General features: G+C 48.5%; 1 protein-coding gene across 1 annotated transcript; it reads right to left on the bottom strand.

The window, feature by feature from the left end:
- Positions 1 to 610: 610 nt before the first annotated feature.
- PBDC1 (polysaccharide biosynthesis domain containing 1) lies at positions 611 to 1378 on the bottom strand (the record flags this gene model as incomplete). Its single annotated transcript, XM_014958394.1, has 4 exons — positions 611 to 771; positions 859 to 970; positions 1072 to 1212; positions 1313 to 1378. Coding segments are annotated over 4 exons (417 nt in total), but the record flags the coding sequence as incomplete, so codon positions are not given.
- Between the last annotated feature and the right edge of the window lie 5 nt (positions 1379 to 1383).

Raw genomic sequence — 1383 nt, 5'->3', positions numbered from 1 at the left:
TCTCTAAGTCACCATAATTAATGTTTTTTGGCTCTAAATTGACTTTTGGAGGAAAGCTGAAGGGGGAGGGAACCCGTTTGCCTTGTATTTTTGCCCCCCACTCTCGTTGCTGCTAGTCGTGTGCGTCCCCTTGCTCAGCTCCACCTTTAGGGCTTCAGTTTCTCTTCCCAGACACCAACCTACTCTTCCATTTTATTTTTATTTTATTTTATTATTTTTTTTTCCTTTCCTTTCCTCTGGCGATTGTGTGTTGGGTCCTTTTTATTATTTTTATTATTTTAATTTTTTTTTGGTTTTTTTTTTTTCCTTCCGCGTGAGCCGATTGCTGGTTGAACTTGTTTAAGGGTGTTTGCTGCATAAAAGTGTAAAAGCAATTGTGACTGCAAATAATAAAACTTCAATGGTTTCTACTGAGCCGTGTCTGCCTGGGGGAGTTTTCCAATTAAAAAAGGATTTTGAAAAATAAATAACAATATTTTATTTGTAGGGGGGAAGACAGGAGCTCGGGTGGCGCAGGCAAAGCTTTACCCAAATCGAAGCAGATTAAGCCCGTTTTGGGGCTGTTTGAGAACGGCCCGTTCAAGGCAAGGAATGATGATTAATTTTTTTGGTTTAAAATGTTTTATTTACAGGTTGGAAAGGGAGGGGAGGGGGGGGTGTTTCATCCCCATCCTCACCCCGAGGCTCCCTCCTTGGCGCGGCCGTAGACGACGCTGTTGCAGCCCTCCCTGTTGCGAGCGATTTCGATGGCGAAAAACTGGATTCTGGTGGCTAAAAAAAAAAAGAGAAAAAAACCCCACAATGATTTAAGGGACCCGTTTTTCCATTTTCTGATGGTTCCTCCCCCCAGGAACCCACCGAAGATGGTGTTCTCCTCCGTGTAGCCCTGGCTGCAGTCCAGCCGCAGCAGCGTCCCGTAGTTGAAATCCTCCACCACCCCCTCGAAGCGCAGGCAAAACGGGCGCCACTTCTAGGGTGGAGGGAAGAGGGAGAGAGAAAAAAAGCCTCTGAATTCCTGGAATTTGGGGAAATAGCGGGAGGAAAATTCCACTTTTCACCCCCCATCCCAACCTCTTTGGCCGGCTCTGATTTGAGCTCCTCCGGGTCGAGGACGTCGATTTTAAGATCCCGGAAGGTTTTCCTGAAATCGCTGTAGATTTGGTCGTCCACTTTGGTCAGGTTCAGGAATTTGGGGTCGACGGAGGAGATGAGCTGCAGGGGAAGGGGGGGGGAGGCTGAAGAATTAACCCTGACCCCCACACACACACCTTGAGGTCCCCCCCACCCCAAAAAGACCCCCCCAAGGACTCACGTTGAAGTAGACCTGGGCGTGCTGATGAGCCTTCATGGCCCAGGCCAGCTCCACGCGGGGCTGTGGGGACA

Source organism: Calidris pugnax, unplaced genomic scaffold (assembly GCF_001431845.1).
Source record: "Calidris pugnax isolate Ruff unplaced genomic scaffold, ASM143184v1 scaffold280, whole genome shotgun sequence".
Taxonomy (NCBI): domain Eukaryota; kingdom Metazoa; phylum Chordata; class Aves; order Charadriiformes; family Scolopacidae; genus Calidris; species Calidris pugnax.
The sequence above is the reverse complement of the archived record's forward strand: the minus strand, read 5'-3'. Positions and strand labels throughout refer to the sequence as shown.